This window comes from Gobius niger (assembly GCF_951799975.1).
Source record: "Gobius niger genome assembly, chromosome: 12".
In the NCBI taxonomy this organism is placed as follows: Eukaryota; Metazoa; Chordata; class Actinopteri; order Gobiiformes; family Gobiidae; genus Gobius; species Gobius niger.
Genome location: NC_136863.1, coordinates 24,357,638 through 24,371,862, shown reverse-complemented (window position 1 = coordinate 24,371,862; position 14,225 = coordinate 24,357,638). Strand labels below are relative to the sequence as shown.

The 14,225-nt window shown below is 42.0% G+C and overlaps 2 protein-coding genes across 2 annotated transcripts; both read right to left on the bottom strand.

Moving 5' to 3' along the window:
- Positions 1-356: 356 nt before the first annotated feature.
- LOC306971098 (cytochrome P450 2J6-like) lies at positions 357-4,892 on the bottom strand. Its single transcript, XM_079567243.1, has 11 exons — positions 4,729-4,892; positions 4,461-4,623; positions 3,767-3,919; positions 3,413-3,573; positions 2,695-2,763; positions 2,509-2,613; positions 1,415-1,550; positions 1,190-1,275; positions 1,014-1,115; positions 722-863; positions 357-572 (listed from the first exon to the last, which is right to left on the bottom strand). The coding sequence occupies exons 1-11, from the start codon at positions 4,888-4,890 to the stop codon at positions 388-390; spliced, it is 1,464 nt and encodes a 487-aa protein (XP_079423369.1). The 5' UTR covers positions 4,891-4,892; the 3' UTR covers positions 357-387.
- A 3,711-nt stretch (positions 4,893-8,603) lies between these two features.
- LOC306971328 (cytochrome P450 2F3-like) lies at positions 8,604-11,928 on the bottom strand (the record flags this gene model as incomplete). The annotated part of the gene is made up of 11 exons (XM_079567568.1): positions 8,604-8,794; positions 8,870-9,011; positions 9,149-9,250; positions 9,335-9,420; positions 9,494-9,632; positions 9,702-9,806; positions 9,899-9,967; positions 10,054-10,214; positions 10,384-10,536; positions 10,865-11,027; positions 11,767-11,928. The coding sequence occupies 11 exons, from the start codon at positions 11,926-11,928 to the stop codon at positions 8,604-8,606; spliced, it is 1,473 nt and encodes a 490-aa protein (XP_079423694.1).
- Between the last annotated feature and the right edge of the window lie 2,297 nt (positions 11,929-14,225).

The following is a 14,225-nucleotide window of genomic DNA, read 5'->3' as shown; positions in this document are numbered from 1 at the left end:
TGAGTAAAAGGGACTGCAGCGTCTCCTCTTAAATGACGTGTTACAGGCTGATATGGTTATTTTTATGATTTCAATAGCTGTTTATTGGGCGCTACTGCACGTAGCCACAGCCAATCGTATCATCGTATCCGATGACGTATGACGTACCCGCTGTAAACTTTTGAGCTAAACTATTTACAACACGGCCTAAAGCTTGATAGAAAAATATCATCACGTCTGCTGCTGTCATGTTGCATGCGTAAATATTATTTATTTATTTTTATCCGTAAATAAACTACAAACTTCCGTAAATCGAATACCTCGTCATTCACAAAAAATTGTGATATTTATTCTCTTCCACTGAAATGATAGCAGATATAGATATTGTTAGAATGCACTGATTCTACATTATGTGGTCCTGAGCTCCAGTTTCATGTTGTATGGTTTGGGCGTCACAGTGAGGCCAAACACCAGCTCATAGTCGGGCTCTCCGCCGTCCTCAGGCCAAATGAACCTGAACTTCCTCAGCAGAGTCACCAGGATGAGGAAGAGCTCCATACGGGCCAAGCTTTCTCCCAAACACATGCGTGGACCTGGATAAAACATGTGAAACTACTAAAGCAGTTGGCAGGGGATCAGATGATTGGATGAAAGATAAGAGGAGCACGCCCACTGGGGATGGACGTGGGTGGCATGACATGGAAATAATGCAAGAAACAAGAAACACCACTTTATACTGTACCTGCAGAGAAAGGCAGGAAGGCGTCTGGTTTGACAAACTCCCCTTTGTGGTTGAGAAAGTTTTCAGGGTTGAATTCATGAGGAAACTTCCACTGCCCCTCCTCACTGAGCGCTGATGACAGGTTAGGGATGACTATTGTGCCCTGGGACAAAAAACAGATACATTTTAGGGTACTTCCACATGTAGATACACAAATGTCTGTCCGGTTTGAAAAGTGTACATAATCAGAAACAAGCAACCAAAAGGCCCAACTGATGTATTAGAGAAGGATGGGACAGATACACAATCTTACTTTAGGAATGGAGTACCCCATCAGCTCTGTGTCTTTGGTGGTTGAGTGAAAAATGGCAAGGGGAGCAGTGTCAGCGATTCTCTGGCTCTCATGCGTCACAGCCTGAGAAAACAAGTCATTCAAATGAAGTCATCAAATCTTCAATGCACAAAATAATTTTAAACAACCTAACATACCTGGACATAAGGCATGTTGTGTCGGTCTTCAAAAGTGGCTGAATCCTTCCCTTCCAGCACTCGGTCGATCTCCTGCTGACAGCGCTCTGGAGAACAACACAATATACAAGATTCAAGATTTTTTGTTTGTCAAACCACGTGAATAATTTGAAAGTATATAATATTATTAAATTATACGGACACTATAACTATAGCACACCCAAACTCATCTGTTCATGATCATACCCTGGATGTGAGGCTTGGTCATGAGGTAGAGGAATGCCGTGAGCAGTGTGTTGGACGTGGTGTCCGTCCCCGCAAAGTGAATAGTGATACAAGTGTACAACAACTCGTCAGGAGATAACGTTGTGCTGTCAGCTCTCTGTGGAAAAGCAGTATTGTATTTAGGATTATTTACCGGCAATGCATAAGGTTCCTTCTCACACCTCTTACATGAGCTTTATGCCATGACAGAAACACAAACAACAGAATCAAGTTTTGTCCTCTTAGTAACCGCTCTGAAGTATTTCATCTCGAGCAGGCAGGACTATGTCAAAATTCTGAAATACTGCACCATATTCAGCATGAATAAAGCCCTTCAGAAGCTAGCCACTAATCAGCACCATTAGCCTGCTGGACTTGAAAACACTGCAGACCCAGCGCTGCAGCACAATGAAGACAACATTAAGTGCTGGTTAAATCCAGTACTTATCCAGATTTATCCAGATTTAGGGAGTGTAGTCTATAATGTAGTCAGCTCTATGTGGAATATTATTTTTCACACTTAAAGGAATAGGCCACCGTTTTTACTGAGATATGTTCTTACCTTAGCTTTGACGAGTTCTTTAGGACCTGTCTGCTGTCTGGTGCCTTCAGTCACGTAAACATCCCGAGTTACAAACCTTCTTCCAGGTGAATATCAGATAATGACTGAAGTAGTAAAATCAGAATGAACTTTTTCTTTGTACTTCATTGTGCTTGTTGATGAAGGTTCGAGAGTCATCTTCTGTACTCTGTAGTTGAGGTTTCAAACGTTTGGTGCACTAAAGTTTAAGCTCACCGGGGCTCACTGAGCTGAATGCGCTGACCAAGCCTTTTATGGACAACTACTGTACGACTGAGAGCCTACACAGACATTTGACAAATATGTCAAATATCCCTCTGCAGTAATTCAAGTTTGTAGAGTTCAATGTGCGGCTTCACACAACAGGATTGTCCGTGTGAATAAAAAAATGGGGGGGGGACAGAACACAGCAAAAAAAACCATAAGCGACCTACAGTATGTGTGAAAAGTGGATTATTAACTCTCTGCTGTTACACCTTCAATACAGAGTGCCCACCTTGTCCATTTCGTCCAGATAGCAGTCGACAAAATCGCGAGGTTCGTCCGGGACTCTGGTCCTTTTATGCTCATTTACTATCGAGGAGGTCATGCTTTTTATTGTCTGAGACATAGAACATAGAACTGTGAGACATAGAGCATTATCACAGTTAATTCAAACACTTAAAACATTTAAGAAGCTAACCTTTATTATCTGAAAACCTTTGTTGAATGGTAATGGCAAGGAGCGTATCCAGTGAAAAGAATCATACAGCTGCGGATAAGAAATAAAAAAACTATTATAGACAGGTCCGGGCCAGGTAATGATTGCCGTTTTGTTCACCATCTTGTATTTTCAACATGACCAAGTTGTCTGATTTGAAATATGATTTAAGAAATGGATTCCGTGAAATGAAAATATAAGGAAAGATCCAAAAATTAATCACCATAGTCCTGTCAAAACTTGAGTTATGGTGCCTTAGGGCAAGGGGGCGTCCTAGGTAGCCATCTTGGATTTACAACAAGTACAACAAACAAAAGTAAGATGTGTAATTACGATTTCTATGCAACCGAATCAGATTCCTCTGCTAAAGAATCACCAAATTTAAATTATGTAAAAAAATAAAATAATAAAAAAAAAGCATTTATACATTTATGCAAGTTCATGGTAAAGAGAGGCTATTTTAGGCAAATTACCATCCATTTATGATACCTGTCTGTTATCCTTTACTCCGTCAGACTAAATACTTTATTTTGTTTTGTTGATTTCTCTATTATTTGTTAGACTACTTTTTATTATTATTTTAATGAGGACTGGTAGAACTATAGACAAACATAATCTAGTGACACCACTGTGAATGTTTGTTCAAATGAAATGTGCAATATAAATAAAGTACACTGGATAAATAGATACTGAAACTCACAAAAGCCCAGGGTCCGTTCATCAGTTTCATTACTGCAGTGATGCTGGTCACATACTTTTTCATGAACTCATCCTCATAGTCAAATCGTTTCCCGAACAAAACCAGGCAGATCACATTGGAGGCCATATTATGAAACATGACTTGAGCCTTGAGAGATTTGCCTAAGCAACAAAGACGCAAATTAGAGACGTCGCAGCAGCAGCTTCAAATCAGACTAATTGCATGGGGGAAGGTTTTAGCACTTCCCAGTGGCAACAATGAAAATTGCAGTTTAAATCTCACTTGTGAGGCCACATTAATTTCCACTATGTCCTAGAGTTTCTGGGCAGTTGCAACAAAAAAGCATCAGTTTACCTGTGTTCTTCTCCAGATTATTGATGGTGATTTGTAGCTCTTCCAAAATCCTCTGCTCCATAGACTTTTTGCCCAAACCGAAATTTCTGAAGGTCATCAAAGAAAATCGACGGTGCTCTTTCCATTTATGGCCATAATCAGCTAGAATTACACCTGCACGTACAATACACATTAGGATATAAGCAACACAAATTTTATTTGGACAATAACAAATATTCTTGTATTAATAGTAGTGGTGGGACTAACTTAAGTTAATTATGGCCTTTGTAATGAATTAATCGCAATTAATCACATTCAAGCATCATTTATTTAGGGGATGTATTTATTTTTAGAGGTACATTTTTATGCTTCTTTGTATTTTCCTAAATTTTAAATTTTATCTCATTTCAAGTGGAGATGTGAGGCCTGTGTGATCATTTCAAACACTATAGCAGTTTGATTTATTTTGTCCTACCCCGAGACATTGGAGAATGTTTTTTTTTTAATAAGTTTATGTCGGCTGTGTGAATAAACAAGTTTGACAGTAACATTCTTTTTGGCCTAACGCCATGTTCGTCTCTAAGCAACTTCTTGCAGGAAAAAGGAAATTTAAAAAGTGTCTGTGCCGCTAAAGTAAAGTGTGATTCATTTTGATCAATACATTTAGTCGCATTAAACCTTATGTAATTAATTAATGTGAATTAAATTAAATAACCTTTGTCCTCTGCAATTGCCCTGAAGTACATGTCCTGAGGTCGTCCCGCGAAGTCCACAGCATTGTTCACCAGAGCCTCCTTTAGAGCCTTGGTCCCACTCACCACCACCACAGCTCTGTGTCCTATGTAAAGGCTGTAGATGTTTCCATAAGTCCTCCTCAACTGGAAACCAAAAAATAGACAAAATAAATGAACGGTCAATAACTAGTTACATATTTATCCAGTGTCCGAGAACACTGAGACTGAAATTTAGCTTAGCACACATACTGTTTCAAGGTACTTCAGGGGCTTGTCCCGGCTTAACTTGTGTGTATTTCCCAGAAATGGCAGCGCAGTGGGTCCAGGAGGGAAGTTTTTGGGCCTTCGAGACCTGAACTGAACCAAGAAGAAGCAGAAACATACCCACAGCAGCAGCAGAGAGACGAACATGGTGAGAGCAGACAGGGACGAGTGAATGGCGAAATAAGAGCTAGATTAAACAGTAGATGAAAAAAGTTCAGTGTATTTTATTTAGCCACACCTTCAGTGATAAAGTCGACTTGGCAAAAGGGATAGAGGGATATTGCTTAAAGGTGCATTGTGCAACTTTTTATGTGAAACAAAAAGGAGATATTTGTGTGTATTTGACCTGCGGCTGTATGGCACCTTTACTTTCCATCACGGTGGTCTCCAGGACGCTCCGAGATCAATTGTTTGGAAGGTTTTCACTGCTCATGGACCCTCACACCAGAAAGACTACAAAACAATGGATCCTGGAGCGTTGTAGAGGCCAGTGTTGTTTTTGGCAGCCCTTTTAATTGTAGTTTTGGACGAAGATGCTTTGAGTTTTCGTCACATTTTAGTCAGACAAAAACTCAGAAGGTTTTAGTTAAAGCAGTACTAAGTAACTCATAGTGTAACTCATAGTGCCCATCCAGGGTCCATAAGTGGCGCTTATGCATGTGTTGTGTTGTCGGTGAGAGTAAATACAACGCTGACAGAAAAGACACAATGGAGATATTTTTTTTCCCTCATACTTGGCTGTAAATACTGTTTAAGTGGCGCTAGCCCACAGTTAGCTTTGCCCGTTAGCCTGTTAGCTTCTTCTTCGCGATTCCATTAGTGTGCATTGTTGGCACCGGCCTGGAGGCAGGAAAGCTGCAATTGTGGTTTTCTGGCCAGAGAGACCGGGGGAGATGAAAGACCCCCCAATCATCCCATCAGATATGGGACCCTCAGAGGGGGTTACTTAGTTCTGCTTTAAGTTCTAGTCAGTTTAATTATAAAACATAATAATTGATTCCGATTAGTAGCCTATTGGAAATTGGGATGAAGACTAAAAATAATCTCATTGCTTTATAGAGCTTTTGACAAACAGATTACACCACAATAGGCACTGGCAGAAGTGTCATTGTGAATTAGCCTGGTCAATCGTGGCCATACCGCCTTTGCTATGCCCAATCCCGTCAGACCTTGGAAGCTAAGCAGGGAAGGGCCTGGTCGGTACTTGGATGGGAGACCGTTTGGTAACACCAGGAAGCCTAGCGAAGGGAGTGAGTGAGTGAGTGAGTGAGTGAGTGAGTGAGTGAGTGGTTGGTGGTGGTCGGAGGGGCCGATGGCGCAGACTGGTTGCCTCGCTTCCGTCAGTCTACCCCAGGGCAGCTGTGGCTACAATAGTAGCTTACCACCACCAAGTATGGAGTGAATGAATAGTGCAATGTAAAGCGTCTTTGAGTGTCCAGAAAAGCGCTATATAAAACCGATGCATTATTATTATTATTATTATTATCAATCACACCCACTTCTGCTATCGTCACGTACTCTAATTGCTGATTGTTTTTTTTTGACTGACAATCTGAGCGCGTTTGGCCCATTACCAGACTAACTTACAGAGCCAGGCAAATTGTGAGTATGACTGTTCTCAAAAGCGCCAGCTCTCCTCGTCCTCCATCTGCACATTCGTTCATCACCATGCTTTCTGCGATCATACACTACGGTACTTAAAACTGTCCTGAGAAAAGATAAAGTCTCTGTGACATCACTGTTTGCCGCGCTCCATGGAGGCGCGGGGGCAGAAAAGGAGAGAGTTGCCCACCTGAGCTGACGGCAACACTTTGTGTCACGTGTGTGTTCTGTTTGCGAACAGTCTGACGAACCACTTTGTCCCATTTTTGTCTCGTCTCATTGGTCATGTTTTAGTCTCCAAAGAGCTATTTTTGGCTCAAAAAAGGTGTAGACAAAATCATGTTGTTGTCGATAACACTGGTAGAGAGCACCGGGATCGAAAGTAAATGTGCCATTCACACACATACAGCCGCTGGGTAACTACAAGGTCAGATACAATTTTTTAAATATATTTTTTTTGCATAAAACGTTGCACCTTTACATGGGAAAAAGGCAAGGATCAAGGTCAACTTTATTTCTATGGCCCATTTACAACAACCAGTGCTTGGACAGCGCTTCATATAAAATAGATAACAGCACTAAAATCCAGAGATGAAAAAAAAAAATTCAAACGCAAGGCATAATAAAACTATAACATCAGAAAAAGGAAACAGAAAATACATGCAGGAGCACCTGAACTTGTAAAAAGCCAGTGCAAATATGTTTTTCAGGGAGAATATAAAACAGTTTAGTAGAGTTTAAAAATTAATTTGATTTAAAAACAATCAAAAGCATCTTAGGATAAGATAAGATTGATCTCACAATGGAGAAATTCACTTGTTACAATCGGCATTCAATAAGATCACTGAGGTTGTGCAAAAACAGACAGGAAATGTGCAAACAGTTAAATAGAAGAAAAAAGAGGTATCTTATGTACAATAAGTAAAAGCAGAAATCTTGAAGGCGGAATTAAAACATTAAGGAAATTATAAATAAATAGGATACAAATTAGAACAGACTATAAAAAGTAGGTGCAAAGTTTACAGTCGTAGTGCAGGTTGTCAATAAGTGATGCTGGTACAGGGAATAAGTGGCGCTGATACAGAGATTATTGCACATAGTTTTACAAAGGGGTTATTGCACATTAAAGTGGATTCTGTGGCAGACATGGAGCCAGTGCAGACGTGCGAGCACAGGTGTGGTGTGCTCCTGTCGCCAGGTGCCTCTCTGCAGAGGGGCCGCTGCATTCTGGACAATTTGCAACTTGTCTATGGACGCTTGGTCCAAAGCCTTTTCAAGTTCATGGAATGAGGGAAAGCAAGATTTTATTTTACTTAGACGCCGCATCTGAATAAAAGCTGAACAACTGAACTGATTTGCTTGTCTTAAACCTACATGGCACAAAGAGGTCTCACAGATATCATGTTAAATATGCATTCCCTGCTAGTCCAGAATTATGAACATTTAAAGAGTTCCAGGTATTGATGCACACCAAGCCTTTCCCCCAGCACTCAAGCATCTACTAAACCTATGACTGGGTGAACTGAACTCCCATAAGAGGGACTTGTCTGACTTTGTTCTGGACCCTGTATGTTGTCCTACATAAGTCATGATAGGCACTGTTAAGACACAGGTACTCATTCATTGCATTACTTACATACTGTAACATTATTATATCAAAATAGTTTGGGGACATGTACAAGGTGTCTAAAACTGGAACCATTAGGACATGTGATGATGATCCTACTCTTCGTTGGTGGTTTGTAAGGATGAGCTAAACAACATTCAGATGAAAAAATAGACAGTACACTATAACTATCAGTAGCTGATAATAATATAGATGTTTCTATTTCTCAATTTAAAAAAAATGTGCATTTAATATAAAATAAAAACATAGGCCTATTCCTATTGGTTGCTGTATGTCCATATTAATAACCAAGAAGCAATTATTGCACATTTTTATCAACAGAAGAGAAAAAAAAGCATAAATATAAGGAAAAAAATAGATTTTGGTATAGATAATTCAGAGGATAGCGACAGGAGCTTTGTTTTGGTTGGCTCTGATTATGGTGAGGTATCCTTGTCATCCCATCGCTGCCAAAGACATGTTCCTATTTCACGCCCATACATTTCCCATACATTATGACCTGATTTCATTTTTTAAACACACCACAGTTGTTAAATAAAGTTTAGATATTAAAGCAAAGCCTCAAAATGCCTCCTGTAGATAAAGATGGTGGAACATTTCTAAACCGCATCTCCACCAACAATGTCATGCTTCATTGTACGAGCTCCCTGAGCTCCACCTTCATGTTGTAAGGTTTCGGCGTCACAGTGATGCCAAACACCAGCTCATAGTCGGGCTCTCCGGCGTCCTCAGGCCAAATGAACCTGAACTTCCTCAGCAGAGTCACCAGGATGAGGAAGAGCTCCATACGGGCCAAACTTTCACCCAGACATACGCGTGGACCTGGACAAAAAAGCAAAATATTATAGATAGTTAGTCCTCGTAAATTCATCAGTGTTGATTGCTACACTGATGTACCTGCAGAGAAAGGCAGGAAGGCATCTGGTTTGACAAACTCCCCCTTGTCGTTGAGGAAGTTTTCAGGGTTGAATTCATGAGGAAACTTCCACTGCCCCTCCTCACTGAGCGCTGACGACAGGTTAGGGATGATAAGTGTTCCCTGAGGCCAAAACAGTGACATTTCTGAGCAACAGGACATAGCAAGTGGCCCACCAACTTTCAACCTGTTTCAAAGGTTAAAAGGGTTTGGCACTGAGAGTGATGCAACAGAGAGTGATAGGTTTCAATCTTACTTACTTTAGGAATGGAGTACCCCATCAGCTCTGTGTCTCTGGTGGTTGTGTGAAAAACACTGAGTGGGACAGTGTCAGCGTTTCTCTGGCTCTCATGCACCACAGCCTGACGAAGCAACAGAAGAGGTATGAAGCTGGATACAAGCTGCGTTTTGAAAATGTGCATAGAGTCAGAAGGACAAGTATTTACCTGGACATAAGGCATGTTGTGTCGGTCTTCAAAAGTGGCTGAATCCTTTCCCTCCAGCACTTTGTCAATCTCCTGCTGGCAGCGCTCTGGGTGGAGAAGAGACAACGAATATAAACGCTATGACTATATTTCAACACAATCAAGAGTGCACGGTCTTACCCTGGATGTGGGGTTTGGTCATGAGGTAGAGGAAAGCGACGAGCAGAGTGTTGGACGTGGTGTCAGTTCCTGCTGCGTGGATATTGGTACAGGAAAACAGAAGTTCCTCTACACAGAATGAGGAGTTGTCGTTGATCCTCTGATTTTTCGGGGGGGATCTATAAGTTAGTTGTACAACATTTAAAGCTCAGTGAAAAGTACTATCCACCTTATCCATTTCATCCAGGTAGCAGTCGACAAAATCCCGAGGTTGTCCAGGCACTCTGGTCTTCTTATGCTCATTTATGATAGAGATGGTCATGCTTTTTAATGTCTGAGAGTGACATATGCAGAATTAAATGTTACATATGTTCGGAATAACTGGCTTTACGTGAAAACACTTTCAAGATTCACGTTGAAACTCACCTCCATTATCTGAAAAGCTTTGTTGAAAGGCAATGGCAAAGAGCGTACCCAGTGGAACGAATCATACACCTGTGAGGAAAAACCAATGACCTCAATGTGAACACATGTGGACTAAAAGGTTTAAGGAAGCGTTATGAAACCATATGGAAACTCACAAAAGCCCATGGTCCATTCACTATCCTGTTGATAGCTGTCAGGTTACCCACATACATTTTGATAAACTCGTCATCATATTCAAAACGTTGTCCGAAGAGAACAAGGCAGATCACGTTGGACGCGATGTTGTGAAACATGACTTGAGCACTAAGAGATCGGCCTAAACACCAACAAAGAACAAAGATCCGGCCACAAGATGAAGCTGTAGTTATTTAAGTGATATAAGGTCCTCTGTGAATAACAAAATATCTTTCCGTGCAGTTTCAATCTTAGAGCAGCGTCATGAGTTCACACAGTGCCCTAATGTGCGTAATGTGTGTAATGTTTACCTGTGTTCTTCTCCAGGTCATTGATGGTGATCTGCAGCTCTCTCAGAATCCTCTGCTCCATCGACTGTTTGCCCAAACCAAAGTTTCTCATGGTCATCAAAGAAAAGCGCCGGTGCTCTTTCCATTTGTGACCATAATCAGCTAGAATCACACCTGCCAACAACATACATAAGTGCAAGACACTAGTTTGCAAAGGTATCTTTACTTTGCTGTCTTGTGAAATTAAGCCAGATATTAAAATACAGTATCCAAACGAATATCATTAAACCAGAATTTAAATGAATTACTATAAATGTTAATTACATTTCACAGAAGGGATTCCCTAGGTGTTTGTTGAGTCATTTTGGAGGTTGTTTCATTTTCAAATACAATCTTATAAAAAGTGAGCAAGACGACTGTTTTCGAAATTGGACGGTGCATGTGACCTGAAGTAGAAATATTGAAGACATAGAAACAGAGGAGATTCACGTTGTTGACTTGCCTCTATCCTCTACAATAGCATTTAGGAACATGTCCTGAGGTCGTCCTGCGAAGTCCACAGCCTTGTTCACCAGAGCCTCCTTCAGAGCCTGAGCCCCACAGACAACCACTGAAGCTCTGTGTCCTAAGTACAGGCTGTAGATGTTTCCATAAGTCCTTCTCAACTGGAAACAAAGCAAGAAATAAAACAACCAATTTATATGTTTAATTAACTCTTTGTGGGACCCCACCTGCAGGGGCGGACTGGCCATATGTCAATTCTGGAAGAGCACAGAAGGGCCACTGGCTCTAGGGCCCCCCATCCGGCCCCTCAATTTTCTCCTTAAAGTGATAGTCTGGAAGTCTAAATGTTTTATAAATTTTATAAAATGTGCAAAATTGACCACCTAGTCTTGCATTTTGAAGTAAAGTAAGTAATAGTATACATATTACTTTTTGTAAAGTCCCTTTTCCCGAATCTCAGCAGCTAATCAGAATCTAGCATCCTCCCGCGTTGACCAATGAGACGAGCTTTTCCTGTGAACCAGCCTGTCAGGCCAATCAGGACAGGAGGGGGAGGAGCTTGATTTTGCAAACGAAGAAGGGCTTTCTGGTCCAAGAAGGGAGAAATTTACTTTCAAATTTGACTCTATCTCTCCTCACTCTGCAAACTTACAGACGTAACTTACAAACATCACTTTAATTTACTCTAATTTGGGCCAGAGTCTAGGGCCGTTTTTCAGTCCCCGTCCGCCCCTGCCCACCTGCATTAGTTTAAAATGTAAAAAGTTCCATCCCAATCCATATCCACTTTATTTTTTTTAATTCAAAATGCATTCACAACATTGAAGATGGCTATGAAGCTGCAGAGCACACAGCACTTTTCAGGCCGCATCTCCTTCGCTCTCACTTTGTTATGCTTACCGATTCAAGGTACTTCAAAGGCTTCTCCACGCTCAAGTTGAGTGCGTTCCCAAAAAATGGCAGCGCGGTGGGTCCAGGAGGGAAGTTCTTGGGCCTTCGACACCTGAACTGAACCAAGAAGACGGAGAGACATATCCACAGCAGCAGCACAGAGACGAACATGATGAGTTCTGTGTGCTTGTAGGGACTCGTGTGAAGCAACTCATATGACTCGACCTTTCAAAATCCAGGTCATGGACTTGTTCTGCTGGTTTTTTCATTTGCATCTAAGACAGCATGCTCGGCCTAACTGGACCGGTTTGATTGATCACCTCAGCATGATCCTCCTCCTCCTGTGCTGCCTCCTGCCTACTACACAGCACATGAGTAAATCAATGCAGCAAACTATTCTACCCTTACTCAACATACTCTTCCCCCAGTTCTCCCTCTCCTGGATGTGGTTTGTCGGTTATTTGCAGTGATATACTGTGTATATATATATATATATATATATATATATATATATATATATATATGTGGCTGATGTGTGGTGGACCCTGCGTTGTGTAGTTTTACTAAAGGACTCGCGGGACTCAGGACACATTTGGGGGAAGCGGCCGCTTCAACCCCGTTTATTTCTGACAAAATTTAAAAGAAAATGGCGTTAGCCCCGACGATAGCCCCAGCCCACAGAACAATCTACGAAATACAAAAGAAAAAACATCCACAGAATAAACAACTAATATGAACAGAAATGACAATAAAACAATATGGTAACTTAAAGGACACATGGAATTCACAACAAAATGAAACATAAGGGGCAGATGGCCCGAGATCCTACCTCTTCCACAAAAGACTCAAGAAAAGGGAAGACGGAACGGGAGGAGCCCCCATATATAGGACTGGCCTGGGACAGGACGTGACACACGGGGCAACAACCAAAATAAAATACACTTGCCAAAACAAGACAGACAACCCAAAGACACTGCCAGGTATGACCAACGAACAAACCAACAAGAACTACACCCAGCGCCAATTCTCCAGGATATACCATGAACCATAACCCTGTTACATACACCCCTCCTAAATCCTGAGTAATTGGGGGTACATTACATTACATACAGTAAACAGTGAGAAAAGGAAAAAAAAACTTTTTGGCACGAGAGCAACTATTACGGTCAGTACATAACTCTCCTCAAGGGATCACACAGTGCAAGGTCTTGACTGCGTGGATCAGAAAGGTGCCGTTTACACCTAACATACAAGAATACTCTCTGAAACCAAAATTCCTGATCCCTCACATCTTATTACAATGGCTCAAAACAAAGGGAGCTCAATGGGACTTACTTCCCGAAAACATACTCTTGACATAAGAGAACATGGAAATCACGGAACGTGAAGTATCACTTGTCATCACAATCTGTTCATTCATCTCACAGATTAAGCGAGCAGGAGGTTTAATCAGTCTACCTGTCCTGGTACGCAAGGGTTGCAGTTGTGCGTCATGTACGACGTCACACGTCATTGCATCTGGAACAACTAGGTCAGTTTTATCAATAGGGAGGGCGTGGTCGACCGCGCTCGGCACTAATTGAGGAGACACGCTCTGGAGCTCGACGCAGAGAGAGGCAGCATCACTCAGGCTCGACGCCACCGAATCCGCCCCAGACCCCGCAGATCGACCACCCACGGACCCCGAACCAGTCATACTGGCAACTGAGCCGCGGTAAGAAACATTGTCCGTGTTCAAAAGCCAGTTTATCGTCTTAGTTTCGCTGTCCTGTATTTCCACAGGAATTTCCGGATCATCGTTTGCTAACGAGGGACAACTAGACGGACGTGCGCTCGCTTCATCAGGCGAAAGGAAACTGACAGGGAGTAGAAGATTCCTGTGCACAACCTTAACTTTCTGTGTTTCGGGGTCTCGGATGGAGTAGACATTGACACTTGGTTTAACTGAAATTACTTCGTACATCGTTGAAGCCCATTTGTCCGCAACTTTCCGTTTTCCTCTCTCCCCACGATTCGCCAACAGCACTCGATCACCCACCACGAGGGGCGAGCCCTTGACTTTACGATTGTAGTTTTCTGTCTGGCGTGCTTGTGCCGTTTTGCTGTTTTGAAGGGCAATACGCGAGGCCTCGGCCAAGTCGTGTCTCAACTTTGCAACAAACTCATGGTGGTCGACGACTGAGTTGTTACCAAGCACGTGTTGAAAAACAATGTCAACGGGCAAGCGTGGGACTCTACCAAACATGAGGTAAAAGGGCGCAAACCCTGTGGTTTCGTGTTCGGTGCAGTTGTAACAAAACGTCAGCATTTGCAACATTTGTGGCCATCTTGCTTTTGAGTTTGGGGGTAGTGCACGGATCATGTTCCCTAGAGTCCTGTTATATCGCTCCGTGATGCCATTCCCCATCGGGTGATATGGCGTAGTGTGCGACTTCTGAACCCCCGATAGCGCCAAGAGTTCCTTCATG

What these genes read in the sequence shown, in the direction of transcription:
- LOC306971098 (XM_079567243.1), bottom strand. Translation starts at nt 4,890, where the DNA reads ATGTTCGTCTCTCTGCTGCTGCTGTGGGTATGTTTCTGCTTCTTCTTG. An exon ending in CCCTGAAGTACCTTGAAACA is followed by an intron (nt 4,624 to 4,728) that starts GTATGTGTGCTA and finishes TTTGGTTTCCAG; the next exon opens with TTGAGGAGGACTTATGGAAA. An exon ending in AAGGTTTTCAGATAATAAAG is followed by an intron (nt 2,614 to 2,694) that starts GTTAGCTTCTTA and finishes TCTATGTCTCAG; the next exon opens with ACAATAAAAAGCATGACCTC.